This window comes from Pangasianodon hypophthalmus, chromosome 18, assembly GCF_027358585.1.
Source record: "Pangasianodon hypophthalmus isolate fPanHyp1 chromosome 18, fPanHyp1.pri, whole genome shotgun sequence".
Lineage (NCBI taxonomy): Eukaryota > Metazoa > Chordata > Actinopteri > Siluriformes > Pangasiidae > Pangasianodon > Pangasianodon hypophthalmus.
The window spans coordinates 3589582-3607288 of record NC_069727.1 but is presented as its reverse complement, the minus strand read 5'-3'; the positions used below and the strand labels follow the sequence as shown (position 1 = coordinate 3607288).

Sequence of the window (17707 nt, the reverse complement as noted above, 5' to 3'; positions counted from 1 at the left end):
CACACACACACACACACAGCTCCACACTGGCTCTACCTATACAGTGTAAGGGCACAGTGGGGGGTTCGGAGAGGGGTGGGCTGCATTGAGCCCCGAGGCTGTGGCATAAAGCTTCTCAGCCAGGAGCTATTGAAGAGCCCGGCCTCCATAATGGAGTCACTAATAGGTGCCTATTCAGCCAGGAAAGTGTTTTCTGAAAAAAAGAGAAAGAAAGGAAAGTTTTTTAGGGGAAGCGACAATCACTATGCACGCTGCTGCCTTGTGGATGTAAAATTTATGCAGGCCTTCCTCCTTTTAAAAGCACCCCCTCTATCCATCCTCTTCTCCCCTCCCTTCCCCTCCTTCCTCTCTCTCTCTCTCTCTCTCTCTCTCTCTCTCTCGCTTTCTCTCTCTCACTCTCTCTCTCTCTTCTTTTTGGCCATTTAAGAGAATAAGAAAAAAATAAAAAGAAGAGAATAACAAATCATCAGCGAAAAGGGCTTTACATAGAGTTTGGAGTTTCCTTTTTTCTCTTGTTCACTTGGAGATGTGATGAATAGGCTGTCCAAAGTGAGCTCAGGCCTCAGGCGAGATATTGTTCATGCGTTCGCCATTCTTACTCTCTATCACAAGCTGGAAACATGGTTTAACCCTTCCTTTCACATCGCTCTTCCACAGTTGGCGGCAAAAGTTTGTATCCCTTTGCTTTTTTTACGGGCGGAAAAAAAGTCCCAGCAGAGTCGATAGCTGATATTCTGAGACATTTGTTGCAATTTTTGTGTTGTTATTTGTTTGCCTGGCTTTTTAAGTTATTTTATCGATTTATTTTTGTATATATTTCTCATGATATTTAATTCTTGTACCAACTTTTTTCAGCATGCAACACTTTAGTCAATGTGACTTGTTTTAAACAAACTTTATAAATAAATCTTACTTACAAAATTACCAAATTCAGTAAATAAATATTACAGCAGTTAAGTTTCCATTAGCAATTTTCTTTATTATCATTTTCAAATGTTTGTATCCCATTGGCATGCTCTAGTTAGTTTCTTTACATTTGCTTTATTAAAGTGTCTAAGAGCTTAAAACAATCAACACACACTCGATTTGTTTAAGTTTAACACTATACCAGAAACTTCCACTGTTAGAGAAGTACAAAGAAACATATCCAAGAGTAAAAACTATTAGTCAGAAATAGAAAAAAACAGAGATACAATGAAAAGACCAAAGAGTGTTCAAAAATAATTGAAAAGAAAATCAAAAAATTGGGACAAAAGTTCTTTATGTTCACTTTTTGAGCATGTGTAAGTCACACTGCAAATTTTGCAACAAGGGTGCACAAACTTTTGGACTCAATTGTATATAAATCCTATAAATTGAACATAAAACCATATACATCATGCAAAGTCTTGGAAAATGAGTAGAAATCATACTTTCTACAAATACTTAAGTGTAATATTTAATTATATGTACAAAATACAGATACTAATTTTTAGCAGTATTATATTTTATGGTTAAGTATACAGCGATGAGATTCATAAAAACATGAAACAAACAGCAGGAGATCTACAACATGGAATAAAAGTCCACACTGATCTTACCTTGAGAAATATAATTTTGATTTTCAGTATTAATATCTTAACCCTCATGTTTAGACCATTCTGTGTGTAAAACATTAAAAGTTTTGAAGCAATGGTGCGCAAACTTTTGAACTCAGTTCTATATAACCACATAAATCACGCAATGTCTTAGAAAATGAGTAAAAATCATATCCTTAACAGATATGTAACTATATCTGAGAAATATAAATACTTATATTGCTTCTATAATTTTATTTTTGTATTATTATTTTATGCATTTGAATATTACTCATACATAAAATAAAAATTCAAAACAAAACAGCAGGAGAGATTAAAAAAAAGTGCAATAAATTTCCACATTTATCCTACATTCAGAAATATCATTTGGATTTACATCTTAACGTTCATATCTTAACAATTTTTTAGCATTTTGTGTAAATTTCACATCTGTGATCATGTGATTAATACGTGATAACACGTGGAAAACGTGTGAAGGTGCATTTGACCATGTTATAGCTCTGGAATGACACGTGACCTCAACTAACAAATAACAAACACGAGTAACATGACACGTGAAAATATGGATGTGCGCTAAACATGAAAAATATAACACGTGAAGCGTCTAAAAACACAAATTTCAAATAAGAATCATGTGATTATTCCCATCTGAAGGTCATGTGACTTTTCTGTACTTACAACAGACAGGAATATGTGTCTTACAGCTGGTAAGGAGCATGATTAGGAAGGATTTTGTAAATAAACTATTTATTATTATAAAAAACGAATAACTTTTATAAATATTCATCATAATATGCAGACAGTGAACATTAGAATAATGTTAAGACGTTCTGTTTCGTCACTGAAATTAGAAGTCAAAGAGACTAAACATCATGTTTGTTCACACTCATACACACACACGCACACACACACACACACACACACACACACAGGGCAAAGGTGGAGCTCCGTGGCTATGCAGTAGTGGCCCCATGCAGAGAAGCGCACTCAGAAGCGAGGGAGGCGACTGACACAAAAATGCCTCCGTATTGCAAACCAGGAAGTAATAAATGGAGATGTGTGGAGGCCATATTGTGCTGCGTGTCAGGAGGCCGAAGACAACACACTCCTGGAATGGGGAACTAACATCCCAGCGAGGGGGCCTGGAGATGAAGCTGAGATGAAGCATGGGCCTAGAGTAAGCTGTCCACTCAGGGATCCGCTCTCCTGCTGATCACGCTCCACTCGGGGTCGCCGGCTTTTTGTCTTCACAAGCTGGAGGCTGACAATACGCCGCAGAGCCGGAAGAGCTCATCCTCTGAAACTTAAACAGCAACACGATATGATATTGTTGAATTTAGACAAAAGTAACGTGTTAGGGCGATTCCATTGATATTACATTTACAAATCTGTACAGAAATTTACACACAACAGTCTAGATACATGTTTCAGATAAATCACTTATAACTTTAATAAAATCTACAGCACTTTCTGACTGAAAGCAGCATTTGTGCCTGAGCTCACTATAAGTACACTATACCTTCAAATATAATCCTTAAAATACTTCAAAAATCATATTCTTTTTGCATTAATGTGTGAATCCATTGTTCGAAGCATAGTGTTCCACAAATCATCCATTATAGATTATGAAAATAAAAAAAAAAATAATAATAATCTACGTTTTAGTTAATTCACTGAACCCTCTTACTTAAAAACACATGAAATATTTGGAATATTCCAAATATGATGAAGTCACATCTTTAACAGGAAGTTGCATTATCTGAATTTTCTGAAGATCACAGGAAGAAGAAAAGTAAATTCTCTCAATCTTTTTTTTCTATTATTTACAGTGATGTGTCGTTGAAGGATGAGGTCACTTTGAAATTACAAACTTATTACATAAATTATAGACTGAAAGTCAATTATTAATTAAAAAATACATATTTAAATTTAATCATTAAAATATCCTTAATGTCGTCATGCCATTAGTGTGCATGCTAGTTAACCACATTTTGTGTGTTTGCTACTTCTATGCTAAAAAATACTCAACGCTGTTACTCATTTAAGAGCAAAATGCTGCAAAGAAACCTTGAAACCAACGAAAAATCAAATTGAAAATAAAAATAATAATAAAGTTTAACTTTTAAGTTAAGTTGCAAAGGCTAAATGGCACGCCAATCGTCCAATCACTTGTTCATCTTCACTTTATCCTGGTCAAGGTCATAGTGGATCCCGGGAACACTGAGTCGGGAATTCATCAAGGAAGATCCTGGGAACACTGGGCGTGAGTCAGGAATTCACCCTGGAGGATACCGGGAACACTGGGCTTGAGTCGGGAATTCACCCTGGAGGATACCGGGAACACTGGGCGTGAGTCAGGAATTCACCCTGGAGGATCCCGGGAACACTGGGCTTGAGTCGGGAATTCACCCTGGAGGATACCGGGAACACTGGGCGTGAGTCGGGAATTCACCCTGGAGGATACCGGGAACACTGGGCGTGAGTCAGGAATTCACCCTGGAGGATCCCGGGAACACTAGGCGTGAGTCGGGAATTCACCCTGGAGGATATCGGGAACACTGGGCGTGAGTCAGGAATTCACCCTGGAGGATCCCGGGAACACTGGGCTTGAGTCGGGAATTCACCCTGGAGGATACCGGGAACACTGGGCGTGAGTCGGGAATTCACCCTGGAGGATACCGGGAACACTGGGCTTGAGTCGGGAATTCACCCTGGAGGATACCGGGAACACTGGGCGTGAGTCAGGAATTCACCCTGGAGGATCCCGGGAACACTGGGCTTGAGTCGGGAATTCACCCTGGAGGATCCCGGGAACACTGGGCTTGAGTCGGGAATTCACCCTGGAGGATCCCGGGAACACTAGGCGTGAGTCGGGAATTCACCCTGGAGGATATCGGGAACACTGGGCGTGAGTCAGGAATTCACCCTGGAGGATCCCAGGAACACTGGGCTTGAGTCGGGAATTCACCCTGGAGGATACCGGGAACACTGGGCGTGAGTCGGGAATTCACCCTGGAGGATACCGGGAACACTGGGCTTGAGTCGGGAATTCACCCTGGAGGATACCGGGAACACTGGGCTTGAGTCGGGAATTCACCCTGGAGGATTCCGGGAACACTGGGCGTGAGTCAGGAATTCACCCTGGAGGATCCCGGGAACACTGGGCTTGAGTCGGGAATTCACCCTGGAGGATCCTGGGAACACTGGGTGTGAGTCAGGAATTCACCCTGAATAGGACGCCAGTTCGTCACAAGGCACTATACACACACTCACACATTCACACACTCATTCACACATATTCACACCTAGGGACAATTTATCTCAGCCAGTCCACCAACTGGCATGTTTTTGGGAGATGGGAGAAAACCAGAGAACCTGGAGGAATCCCACACGGACACAGGAAGAACATTTGGAACATTTCTTGTGTTTGTCTTCATTTTATTTCATTTCATATTTTCTTCACTTATTCATTTGAAACTCGTATTATTTCAATGACACTACTGTCGTATCTTATGTTACGATGTTCTAACATGACTCTCGACTAGTTCTCGTAGCGTATTGGCTTAATGCGGCCTTGGGTGTGACGACAGAAATATATTTAGTTGGGGTTGAAGTATTATAATAAAGAAGAAATTATTAAAGTGTGTCATTGTTGTCCAAGTCGTTCCAAGTGAGATCTGAGCATACTGTCCTGATTATTCCTGAACAAAGCGTTTTTCCCTACAAAGCATTTTCGTATCTGTGTCTTAGCAACTGGCTTTGTGACACCTGGATTACCCAGGATGCATTGCACTGCTCCCTGTAGTGTGTAGGCAGATGGATTTAGTAACGGTTTAGCATCCTGAGCTCGGAGTAACTACTCATATATACATATATAAAAAAATAGATTTCAGCGTGAGTGTCTTTGTGTAGAAGACTAAACCAGTCTATGCCTGTGTGTGTGTGTGTGTGTGTGTGTGTGTGTGTGTGTGTGTGTGTGTGAAATATCTCCCTCTGTGTCACTCGAGGTTAAGGCTAGTTACTCTTGTTAATGTTTCACATCCGATTTTAAATTCGGCCAAGCAAAGAGAGCAAAACAGACCAACAAACCTCAAGAGACTCTCGAGCTAATAAGATCTGATTGAAATTGCTGATAGTGTGCAGTCCCTCCACCACACACACACACACACACACACACACACACACACATACATTCTCTATCTTTCTTTATCTCTCGGTCACTCCCTCCCTCACACCCACACACACACACACACACACACACACACACACATTCCCGCTAATTAGTTCTGATTTGTGGAATTGATAGGGTGCATTGTTTCCTCGCAGCGTCTCTGTAAATCCTTACTAATATAATTAAGTCGGGCAGATTTCTGTATGGAGCAGGACACAACCTGATCCATGTCCACAGCTACTCAAAAGCTCTTTGTCCTGCTGCTCCTGTCCTCTGTTTAGACGTCTGTGTGTCTCTGCGTGTGTGTGTGTGTGCGTGTGTGTGGAGAATGGACAGTATTTTAGTTGGGGTCTGGCTCAATCTTGCCTATATAGAGGTCACTATTTTGTAATACATGCGGACAAATCAGTAGATCGAACTCCCAGGACAAACAGATATTATATTCATGTTATTAAGATTGTTATTTGTAGTTGACTGGTAGTTGATAAGTACGAAAAGACAGAAATAATCAGAAAAAGAAAATAAACCCTACTCCTTATTGACTGGCTCAAAGCAAACGATTTCATTCTGTAGCTGTAACTATGAATCCCACCGCCTGCTGCACTACACACATCAGCTGAGGTGTAATCTTCTGGCTAAACATATCAGGACATGATAAAGATGCTAGCTGGATTTTTATTCTTTACGTCTGATGTAAGGATAGAACAGTAATTAGGTCATCAATGAGGTCTTCAGACAACTGAAAAAAAAAAATTAGACTAATAAATTTACATACACAAATTTATGGGCTAGCTAATAATGATAAATTTATGATTTGTTTCCTTTTTGTTCTCTTCGTGTTCATGCATGTGTGAGACATTTCCTGCACCCACTTTGGTACAGTGGTAATAATTAACAATGTTAACACACACACACACACACACACACACATTCCCCAACTATAACGCTGTTCCTGAACTCCTGTTAGTTCACAAGGCAGAAAAGGACAAAAGAAAGCTGGAAGGAAGATCAGAAAATCATTTTAAAAACGACAAAATACAAGCTGTTATTGGTGCTCGGACAAGTTTGACCGAAAACCTGTCCATGTGGATACGTGAAGAAGGCATCGACCATCAGTTTCTAAATGGACTACATAGCACGAGTCGTCCCTTCCTCCGTGTCCATCGCTCTGGGAGACGTGTCTACAACAGCGCCTGGCCTCGGGAGACCATGGTGAGTCTTTTAAACGGATCTCAATAACCAAGGTGACTCTGATCTCTGGTTACAAACGAAAGAAAAAAGTTCACCCCAGTGAGACAGCAGACTTTGTATCAGACTTTAGCATCTGCCCAGGTGTCTGATGCTAATGAATGATAAGCAGGTTGACCACTGGTGTGCCCGTATTGCTAAAGGTCAGTGCCTGGCAGAGAAAGTTTCAGCTTTATGCCCCCCTAGTGAGCCTCCAAAATCGGACAGCCTGCTAAATCCTGTTCTCTGCTTTGTCCTGTTGGTCTTCGCCATATTGATCTCTGACGCAGATTAGTGCGAAAAAAAGAAAGACAGAAAGCTCTGTTGGTCCCCCAGTGATTCCACACTCTCCTTTTGGGGTCACGGAGTCTATGAAGCCTCTGACCCTCTGAATCAACACTCACACACACAATTGTCCAGTGAGGACGAACCCCAGTAAAGCCGATTCCCCAGGAGCCCGCATTCACCCTTTACCGAAGCCGATCCGGAGCGGGACGTTGGGCTACTGTGTTGTTTTGTGTGTGGGTTTTATCCTTGTCCCCTTCCATGCTAAGGAGCACGGCTTGCGCTCATTGTCACCTCTTAATGGGGTTGCAGTTTAGAGACCTCTTTGTTTTGGAGGAAGGGGGGAAAGGATTTCCTCATCTGCTCTATGTCCCATTGTGTTTTGATTGATGTGCCGTGTTGTCAGGTTTGTGCGCCAACGCTGTCGGGGTGTGGCCTGGTTTGGTAATTCTCTTGTCGCAACATCAACCATGCATGTCTGTGTAATGTGGTTTGTCAGAAATGGCTTCGCTATAAGTTCGTTTAGGGGGTTCTATGGGTTAATAATGTTTGACATGATGCCGGGTCAGGGTATTTTCTCCTAAGTGGAAATCAGACATTTGGAGATGCTGTACTGATGTATTATCAGAATGAAGAGATAATGTATTCTAAACAACTACAAAGAATTCGAATCTGTAGAATTCTACGGATTCGAATAGGTGGTGCACTATTAGTTTTGTTTTTTAAGAAAGTTTGCCAGAAAGGTTCACCGGGCATCTGGTTGAAACTAGAGGTACTTTCACGTGTTTGTAAGTAAGCTGTTAGCTTGCAGGACAAGCAGTGCAATGCATTTACAACATCCTTAGTAACTGCCTGGTCAGGGTCATGGTGGCTTAAATTAGCAGGCTAATTTGTTTAGATTTTGCAAATTAAAACCAACACATTTGTTAGAAAACATTACAGGCAGGTGCAAACAAAAATAGGCCTAATAACTGTGTGAATCATTGCTGTAAGAATTGAAATAACACTATTTTGTGGAAGCCTGATGTTTACACCCCTAGTAAGTCTTGCCTCGGATAACCCAGGAAACCAGCCTCTTTCATTCTGTTTACGGTGTGTGTCCCCATCATGCTGATGCACTGATCTCAAGTTCGTGTTCTGCAGCGCTGATTAGCCAGCTGATTAAACGCTGATTAAATGTCTATTCATGCTAGCAGGCTCACGCAGGAGAGTGCAATTAGGCAAAAGTGAATTAATAAAACATACAGGGCTCAGGAGCTTCTCCAGGAACCAGCCAGATGGCGGTGAGAGAGACAGAGAGAGATAGATAGACGAAGGAAAGAATCAGCAGCCTCTCTTTCTTGTTTCATTCCTATTAGGTAATTCGATCTAAGCCCCTCCACCTACTCTGCATTGATAAGCCACTCTCATATTTCCTGTGTCCCTGTCCTGTGCTTATTTCCTGTTTGACCCACGTGGGCGTGCAGCAATGCTGTAAACAACGTTGCCGCTAGACAGGAAGACCCTGAGGAACAGGGTCCCTGAGAATGCAGCCTTGCAATGGAAAAGCCCATCTGCCTGGAGCCTGTCTAATCTCATTTGGTGTATCGGACCACGGGATGCACCAATCACGCCTGTCCAATCTCGTTAGGAAAGTCAATGATCAGAACATCAAGAACATGGCAGGGAAGCACAAGATGCCAGGTTTTTGGACCTCCTCATGTTCACTCAAATGCTCATATGGACATCGGGCTTTGTCCTCGCTTGTGAGGTGTAGGATTACAGCATGAATATGACATCTAATCAGAGCAAGGGCTTCACCTGACATGGCTTCATGATGATTAAAAACAGCCAGCGAGCTTAAAAAAGGAACAGGAGCTGTGACTTTCATTTGAGAAGGAGGTTTTGTCAGGATTTAATCTCTGATTTTGCTTGGTCTTATCTGTGAGGTGTTGATTGTTGTATCTATATAAGCAGGGGTTAAAATGGGAACAGAGATCTGGCACTTGAATAGCAAACACAGCTTAGCTTGAGGACTATAACTTTAAACACTTTCTAATAAAATCTTTTGATACTATTTAAGAAGATAAATCACACTAACAGACAAGACAAAAAACACTAGGTACACCTAAAGGATTTCTGAACTGTATGGCTTTAACTCATAATAGTTAGACTCCAATTTTTTTCATTGTTTTAATTCAGAGCAGCTTCGTAAGATGTACAATTCGTAAGATGTAAATAAAAACTTTTCTGATACAAAACCTTCACTTCTGACCAAAAGATATTAAGCTAATGAGCCTATTTCACATGTTATTGGATCGTCTGAGTCCAGGAAACCTTAACCAGTTGTCCCCCTATGACTCTGGTGATAGTTATGCATGTAAGTGAAGTGTACACGCCTTAATATTGTATTAAAGTCACACACTTCAAATTTCTTTACAACGTTCTCGTGGACTTCGTTTAAAATCGACAACAACATTGTAATTGTTTTATTACATTCTTCCGCATTTCTTAAAACAATATATTCATGTAAATAATAAAACACTTCAGGGCATGCAGTTCTAGGAAAATAATCAATTGTGGGGTGGTGTGATGAAGCAGAGTTACACTTACCATCCTGAATCTGATTATACTGTAGAAACAATAACATATTAGAACAAGCACATTACTATAACCTATATAACTACTGTCAGAGCTTTTATACTTTTATAGAAAAGTAATCAATCAAATTTGAAAATTTGTTTTGTTTCATCCTGCTGCATCCAAAGAACTTGGTATATATATTCCAGGAATACAATTTCTGTCTTTCCGGCTCGTTTTTCAGTGAGATCCAGTAGCCTTTCTTTCTCCTCTCATCTAATCTCTCTATTCAGGCCTTTCCAGACCCCGGCTCACCCGTGCTGGGTGTCCAAATGCACTTGATTTCACATTCAGGGTGTAATTAGGAAGTAGACAGGTTATTGTGGCCCAAGTGGCTGCGATTCAGCTCTGGAAATGGATCATTGTCCACCAACCAGTGGCCATTCAGGTAAAGAGCATAATTAGGGGTGCAGAAATTACAGGACATTTTTTTCTTTCAATGAGGAGCATTAGTTAAGAACATTGTCCCCTGTCATTTTGGGAGGCCATGTGCTAATCAGGGGTAGGTAGTGAAAGACTGACATACAACCCAAAGTGCTAGTGACTGCGGATTCATCACATTCATTCACACATGTATATGTATAATATCTAAAACTGATCCTATTCTGATGGAGTTTATGTGTTAAAATGTAATTACTGTTGCTAATGCAGCTGTGGTTTCATCAATACCCTACAAATAAGTACAAAAAATAAATGCTGCAGATGTTTTGCAAATTTATTTCTTCATAGCCTGGGGTTAAATTAGGATTTAGGACATGGAGGAGCTCTCCTTCTTTCATGAGTGCCAATAAAAGCTATAAATACAATAAAAGCCCTTAATGTAAGTGGTATTCTGTGAAGTACAAAGTCAACAATGATATGAAAATTGTGATTAAAATAAGTTTTAATATCTCGGTTTCTGTCCCTCAGGCTTAATTTAGCTAACTACACTCCAGTTGTAATATCGAGCCTGGGCATTTTCTCTCCAGACAGGTAGAGGGCACCCTCTGAACCACTTCTCTGGTCATTTTACCCATTTCCTGTTTGCATGTTTTAAAAAACAAGCACATGGACTTTTCAATAGATGCAAAACTTTCCAGTTTGTCAGCAACCTTTTCAGTTCAGTGCAGTGTTCTCTCAGATAGCTTATTTGTCTATGACCCCCTTTTGCCTTATTGTGATTTTTGCCTTTTGTCTTTTCTGGTTTTCAAGCTTATCTGATGCCTGTTTTTTTTTAAACTCTGCTTTGTCTTTGTGACTGTTCTTTGGATCATGTTTTTGGACTTGTCCTCCCTCAATCTGGTCTGATACTTTTGTTGATGACCCTGGACTAGTTCCACAAATGCAGAAATGTTTCTTCAACGCATTCCTTTTGCTTTGACTGATAAATATAATGGCTTCCCTAGTAAAGGATTTTTTTAATTCAATGTGCCATTCTTTTTCCCAGTGCTTCATCTCATTTTTTTCAGAAGAGTGAACAAAATCCACAAAGTGTTAACTTTGCTAACCAGGAGTGTGCTCACCTGGGCCACTGCCACCCGCGACCCATGCAACACTGCACCGGTCCTATGCAGACTTCAAACGAGAAGTGAAGTGTATGATTACTCTGAATCAGGCAAACACACCAGCAAGAGGCTGCTCTCACTCAGACAAGGAACATATCCATGGCCAAATGTGCATTAACCTTCCACACAGTCGCAGGTAAGAGTGGATAGAGTGAGCCAGCACTTCAGACAAAGTTCTATCTAACATTGAGCAGGTAAGAGAACCTAAAGTGTTCACAAAACTCGACCTGCAAAGCGGCTATAATCTGATATGTATCAGGGAAGATGAGGAATGGAAGATGCCATTTATTAATATCATGAGCCGTTATGAATATCTGGTCATGCCTTATGGTCTTGTCAATGCACCATCTGATTTCCAGGCCTTCGTAAATGAAGATCTGTGAGATTTCCTGCACTCCTAGTGTGATCATCTACATAGAATGCATATTGATCTACTCAAGAACTGAAGCAGAGCATATCACCCAGGTACTAAGATGGCTGTACTAAGAAGACTGTTAGAGAACAACGTGTATTGCAAGTTGGAGAAATGTGAGTTTCACAAACCTTCAGTCAAGTTCCTAGGTTATGTCCTTGATGAGAATGTGGTAGAGATGACCCAGAGTAAAGTGGATGGTCTTGCCTCCTGGCTTCAGCCCAAAACAGCCAAGGATCTTTAACGCTTTTTAGGTTTTGCAAATTTTTACTGGCATTTTATCAGAGGGTTCAGAATGGTGGAAGATTCTTGAGTGGAACATTGAGGCACAACATCCTCACCATCATGGCCACTTTAGAGGACCGGAGGCGCTCACTGGTGGGCTCCAAAAACTCCTTCATTATAAAGAAAGACCACAAAAATCTAGAGTATATCAAGTCAGCAAAAGACTTATCATTTGTCAAGCCAGGTTGGCCCTATTATTTCAAACATTTTAACTTTTTAATAACCTATAGAATTATTTCTAAGCATGGTAATTCAGACTCTCTGGCGTGAATATTTGAAAGCCTTCATATCCAACAAACTCCTGAACCTATCCTTTCTAAGTTCTGTTTCCTACCCCCAGTACAATGGGAGATCATGTAAGAGATCCAACATGCACAACAAGAAGACCCCAAGAGTTCTAAATGCCCAACGTTAAACCCATACATCCCTCAAACGATGTAAGAGGAAGTAATTCAGTGGGTGCCCAAGTTCTAAACACCCTGGCATTACAAGGACTCAGAGGTTAGTGGGAAACAAGGTCTGGTGGGGAACAATAAGAAGGAAAATTGAGCAGTATGTTAAGAAATGTTCAGTATTCATCACCAATCATCCCAATTAACAAGGTCACATTACCATTCTCACAGTCACAGAGCAATTTTCCAAAGCCTGATGCCTTATCCCCCTGCCCAAGTTACCCACAGCCCACAGTCCACGACTATGGACTAGTTTTGACTCTGCATCTATTTAATAAACTCTTTGCACATGGTCCTTATTCTGTGCCCAAGACCTCTTTATTTCACCAGCATTTCTTTTATTAGCTTTTGCATGATCCTAAAATATCTTCTGTCTTGATGCATCACAGTGAAGCCTTTACACTATCAAATTGAGCACTAGCAACTTCTTAACTGTTAGTTAATAGTTTATTCCTTACTGTCCATACCTCACTCGACTTTGTTAAACAGATATCTAGTTAGCAAGATTCAGCTACACTGTTAGCTAGTTAGTTACAAAACTAGCTAGGTTTCAAGTGTATACAGTATAGAAAGGTAGCATAGCAGGGCAGTAAAGAAAGGAGGCAGTATAGCAAGGCAGAATGAAGGGCAGTATAGTCAGGCAGTGTGGTGAGGCAGTATAAGGGGCACATAAAGGTTCAACATAGCGGGGCAGTAGAACAGGGAATGTCAAGCTTTAAAAAGAAATGTAAAGAGGTTTTCAGTGTGTTTAACATTCCCATGCTGCTGTACGGCGACAAATTCAAATCCCAGAATAGCTGGAATGAAATTGCTAAACATTTTACAGGGATATGGAAACCTGCATGACAGGGATGTTTCACCTTTAAACATGCCCTCTAGTGGATCTCACTCTTAATCTTCCAGATGTACAAAAGATACGCATGTATGTGAACAATGCTACACACAAAGTATAACCCCAGGCTTAGGGTGTAAGATGGAATGATGGTTCTGTCCCACCTTACCTCAATTACATCTACACACTAACATAAAAAACAGGAAATTAAAAGGACCCAATACATATTCTCAGCAGTTTTTACTGACAGAAAGTGATGCACACACATAAATTACATGTTTTAAATATGCAGATATTACACAAACTCACATTTTCAGCCCACATATAGTATCTACACTATAATTAGGCTTCTGTGGAGCACACAAACATAGTTTGGGACACTGTGCAACCTTTTAGCGGTGAATAAGCAAAGAAAGCAAGCATATGGAATGAACTGCATACTCATGGAGTGACCAAGCAGAGGATGATGTTCATCAAACACCCAACTCCCTTCATCATTTAACCTCTGTGGGAGTCCTCCTGGTGGCTGTATGGCCAGTGAAAGAAGCCGTGCTGCCTCATGGGGCCTGTGCTGACTCGGAGTCTATGGAGTCTGCCAATGAGAGATGGATGAGCTCTGAGTGAAGAGAAAAGGACAGGGACAGAGAGATTGATAGAATGGGATGGACGGTTGTCACATCTGACAGATGGGGACAGATCAGAGTGGGGAGAAAGAAAGGCAGAAAGAAAGAGTTGTCCAGCAGAGTATGGTTTGTGCTGCGAGGGTCACAGAGAGCTGACCGGACGATGATAAAGGTGGACAGCGTCGCTTTTGAGATTCAACTCAGGGCACACAAGCAGGACAGAGGGGTAATTGATGCACTGAGAAGAAGGTCTATGATGCACACTGTGTTTGTGTGTGTGTATGTGTGTGTGTGTGTGTGTGTGTACACTAAGGGTTTTTATTTCTTTTCTGTGTTCAATAATTACTAGATTCGTGCCTAAAAATCTCCTTGAAAGTGTGTGTTTATTTTAAAAAACAACTTCTTTTTTCTTCACAGGCGCCATCTTGTTATTTCTCCTTCGTCAGCAGAGCAGTGTTATGGGACAGAGGAAGGCATCATCACACAGTGAGCATCGTAACATGCTAAAAGCAAGATTATTAGTGTACTAGTTTATCTGCACCATGATCGTGATTTTTTTTTTGTTGTTTTTACTGAAATTATATTTAGACATGAACTGTGTAATAATAACACCAACTGATTGCAGGCAAAAACCTTGAAACAGAACTATCTATCTATCTTCAAATACAAAAACAAACATAATTTATATGATATATACAGTATAATATTTATATGTTCTTTGTAAAAAAAAATTAATTAAATTAAAACGAAATTAAATGAAAAAGTAAACCTGACACATTACAGCTGACAAAGTTATAATGAATGCACGCATTTTTGAGACTCAACAGTCTTAAATCTATCTGAATCATAATATACATTGAATAATTATATACACTATATTATATATAATGTATAGAACTTTTAGATAAATTATAAAACCTAAATAATAAAGTGCTTTAGACTGGCGCATGACAATTGTCAAGGTTTATGCAGTTTTGAGACTTAACATTAATTCATTTCCCATTTGTATTCAAGTGAAAAAACACCTTTATTCCTCCTATATTACTTGTAAACATGGCGGCTAGTTCATTTCTTTTATCTCTGGCTTAGCAAATATGCAAAATCTCATCCTTATTAAACTTATAAAACTTTCAGAGCAGTTTTCAATAATCACAAAATTTAATAAATAAATCTGAACTACTTAAATACACAGTGGTTCCCTTACACACACACACACACACACACACATAGAGAGAGAGAGAGAGAGAGACAAACTGTCCCTGTCCTCAGTAGTCTCTTCCTTCAGAAGCAGCTCGGGGCTAAATGTGCCACAGTCAACAGAGGCGTTGTCATGGCGACGGCGGAGTTGTGTGGGCTGGCTTCCTGTCTTGGCCTCTGGTTAAACAAACAGCGAGGAGAGGGACAAAGATCCTCCCAGCTCCTTACAGACTCTTTTACATCCGCAAATGCCACACACACACACACACACACAAAACCCCTCGCATCCAAAGACACAGACAATAAACACACACTTATCACACAGCCATATACATGCACATATACAATATATATCTATATATATGGTGAATTTGCATCATTAAGGCGTATATTGACTTAAAACAAGGCTGGAAAAGTTAAAACAGGTTGAAGCAAGTCAAACATCGATGGGAAAACAGCGAACACAACCATTTAATCTTTTAATCTTTTACAAAAAAGTGGGAAAATAACCATCTGAGAAGTCGGAAGTGGTAAAAAACAAACAGCAAGAGATCTGAAAAAGTCCTTTTTATAAAGTAAATGGAGTGAAAATTGACATTTATACAACATTCAGGAAGTAAATTTTTTGTTAAAATTATTTGCAATTTATGATAATGAAAGACTCTGAACCATTCTGAAAACACACGTGTGAGAAGTTTTTCAACATATAATTATGTCAGTAATACGTGATCACATGAAATTGCACACGTGAATTCAAATAAACTCAAAGAAGAGTTAAGGTTATGTGTTTACATAAAGAATGTGCCATGCGTGTGAAAAATGAACGTGAAAATAAAAACATATGCACTAAATTCATGTGAATTTTCACATTCCAAGTCTTGCCAAGGGATATCATTTAAAAATTTTAAGGGTGCACAAACTTCTGCACTCAGCTGCATAGTATGAATCATGCAAATGCAACCCGTGAACATGTGCTACACAAGTACACACAGAACTCATATAGTTAACAATAAACACACAATAAACACACACAAAAGGCATACACACTCCTCTATAGCTCAAGATGTTCTCTAAATCACCCCACTGACCCTCGCCACCCCGACTCACTCCAAACAGTCTATCACGAGAGGCTTGTTGACCCACCTACTCCCATCATAGCTCACTGTCTCCGTGGTTACAGTGTCCCCGGACGCCGCATGCACTTGGAGGACATTGCTAAGGTAGCAGCAAGCCAAAAGAGCAGTGAATACAGTGCGCTGAAACTAATCACACACACACACACACACAGGTGGGCAAACATAGCAGCGAGGCCTCAGACAAACACTCGTCTCCTCTCCGTGACATGGATTTGATCGGGATAGAAAAGATCACGATAGGAACTCTTTTTTTTTTTAATGCTAACTACGTAGCCTACGGGAGCATTTCATGTGGAGAGCCAAATACAGGATGGATTTATGACAAATGCTGCGAGAATAAAAGAGAAAGACGGAGAGAAAAAAAAAAATAGTCTGGCGAGGCAGAAAGTAGAAAGTTGCCATGAATGCTAAGCTGCATCTGACACGAGCGGCTAATCAGATTTACTCCTCCCGATCTGAGCAACGCTACAATGCTCCCCACTGTCATCCCTCTCTCTCTCGCTCGCTCTCTCTGTCTGTCTCTCACCCCTTCATCTCCTCCTCCAGCACTCCTCGCCTCTCTTCCTTTCCTCCTTCTCCTCTCCTCGTCTCTCGCTCCCCCTGTGTCCCGTAGCAAAGCTAATTACGGCGCAGGGCAGAAACACAAATCTGGCTGATTGAAAAAGTCACTCTTTTTCAGCGGGGTTTAACCTTGTTAGTGCTAAGCCTGGCTTTTGTGGACATCAGGCCTCTGTGAGAGGAATCCTCTGTTTGGCTGCAGACGCTGAGACAGAGACACGCTTCTGTTTGGCTCGTCCTACCCCACCCTCAGTCCTCCATCCTGCACTCGCCAAAGGGTTCATACAGAGGCAGTATCATTAAAACTGTGTGTGTGTGTGTGTTCAGACAACGGGTTGAGGACACGCATGCATGCAGGCCTCTCTTCACTTAGGGCCATCTGGCTGAATGGACTCTGGCTAATGGACGCGCTACATTCATGCATGTGTGCTGCTCCACGTCTCCGTCAGAAAGCTGGTCGACACGAACAACACTCAGATAATGACATTAAGGCCCAGAGCGTGTGTGTATTGCGTGTCTTTGTGTGTGTGGGTTGCCTGACCCCAGGAGGTCATGATGTTTCCTGCTAAAAACTTTGGGTTCTTTAGGAGCACACAACGTTAGCATAGCGTTCTGAGATTTAAATGGAATCTCTGAGTAAAAGTTTCCTGAAGAATTTAGTGCCACAAGTAAGACTTTAGGATTTCAGCCGTTTTCAGCGTCACACTGTACGAAATCGAAATAAAATCTTGGTTAAATTTTATAATAGGCTGTGTGATAATGTGTGTCCTCCGCGTCCGATTATATGAC

General features: G+C 40.7%; 1 protein-coding gene across 1 annotated transcript in view; it reads left to right on the top strand.

The window, feature by feature from the left end:
• Positions 1–6674: 6674 nt before the first annotated feature.
• The window catches only part of LOC113532275 (uncharacterized), a 61554-nt gene continuing 50521 nt past the window's right edge, over positions 6675–17707 (top strand). The window contains exons 1-2 of the mRNA XM_026923579.3: positions 6675–6960; positions 14445–14513. Coding sequence (XP_026779380.3) covers positions 6832–6960; positions 14445–14513 — 198 coding nt within the window. The 5' untranslated portion in view covers positions 6675–6831. The remainder of the gene's footprint in view (positions 6961–14444; positions 14514–17707) is intronic.